The 1,203-nt window shown below is 45.2% G+C and overlaps 1 protein-coding gene across 1 annotated transcript in view; it reads right to left on the bottom strand.

The window, feature by feature from the left end:
- LOC103398338 (pre-B-cell leukemia transcription factor 3-like) overlaps positions 1–1,203 on the bottom strand; it is a 57,364-nt gene that overhangs the window by 3,204 nt on the left and 52,957 nt on the right. The window contains 1 exon segment of the mRNA XM_025053449.1: positions 968–1,133. Coding sequence (XP_024909217.1) covers positions 968–1,133 — 166 coding nt within the window.

The raw sequence follows: 1,203 nt of genomic DNA, 5'->3' as shown, positions 1-1,203 counted from the left end.
GTTAGCTTTGATCCTCTGAACTAATGTTAGCTTTGATCCTCTGAACTGACGTTATCTTTGATCCTCTGAACTAATGTTATCTTTGATCCTCTGAACTGACGTTAGCACTGATCCTCTGAACCTTCCACTAAGAGCCACAGACACGCCGTGCATCCGTTGAAGGCTAATGCGAGGTGACAGACAGGATGGTGGGGGCGTGGCTTCAAACAGCTGCACCTCACCTGTCAATCAATTCTAATGAAACAGTGGGGAACAACTGAACACTGTGAGGCGGAGACGGCAGTGACCTTTGACCCCAGCTGCTGACCAGCATATTATTCACAACTGATGTTCACACTTAATGAACTGACAAAGAGATGACCTCACTGAGCAGTTAGTAACACACAGAGAGTACCATGTGTACCATGTGTACCATGTGTACCATGTGTACCATGTGTACCATGTGTACCATGTGTACACCAGTACACGGTTTAAATGAGCCTAAGCTCTGAGGAATAAGTCAGTGAGGAGGTTGACCTGCCTGTGGAGCAGTGGACCACAGACGTGGCTCCACTAATTTCTGCCTGTTCTGATTTGTTCTCCAGGGAACTTGAACTTTGACCTTCTCTGAGAGGCACTCAAACACAGGCCAGAGGTCTTTGTCCTCTTTATTTACAACAACGTGAATTATGAGCTGAGAGTGTGTGAGGATCAGAGGAGTAAAGGACGAATCAAAATCAATCAATCAATCAATGATGATGATGATGATGATGATGATGATGATGATGATGATGATGATGATGATGATGATGATGATGATGATGATGATGATGATGATGATGATGATGATGATGATGATGATGATGATGATGATGATGATGATGATGATGATGAAGATGATGATGATGATGATGATGATGATGATGATGATGATGGGCCGACACACACACACACACACACACACGTCACATGGTAAAAACATGAGTACAGTCAGAGTCTGTGTGGGGGGGGGCTTCTTCACATGACTGTGTGGCAGTGTGGGCCAGAGGAGGGTCAACATGAGGCTCTGTCACACAGAGTGTACATTCAAACAGAATGAAAACATCAGGAGAAGGATGACATACCTGTGATACTGTGATGGTGCTTCCCACCCCCTGAAGGCAAAAAAGAATGGGCTTTTACAGTATCTGACTCTTCACCACTGCACTCAACATGCCCCCCCCC

Source organism: Cynoglossus semilaevis, chromosome Z (genome assembly GCF_000523025.1).
Source record: "Cynoglossus semilaevis isolate Cse_v1.0 chromosome Z, Cse_v1.0, whole genome shotgun sequence".
NCBI lineage: Eukaryota > Metazoa > Chordata > Actinopteri > Pleuronectiformes > Cynoglossidae > Cynoglossus > Cynoglossus semilaevis.
The sequence above is the reverse complement of the archived record's forward strand: the minus strand, read 5'-3'. Positions and strand labels throughout refer to the sequence as shown.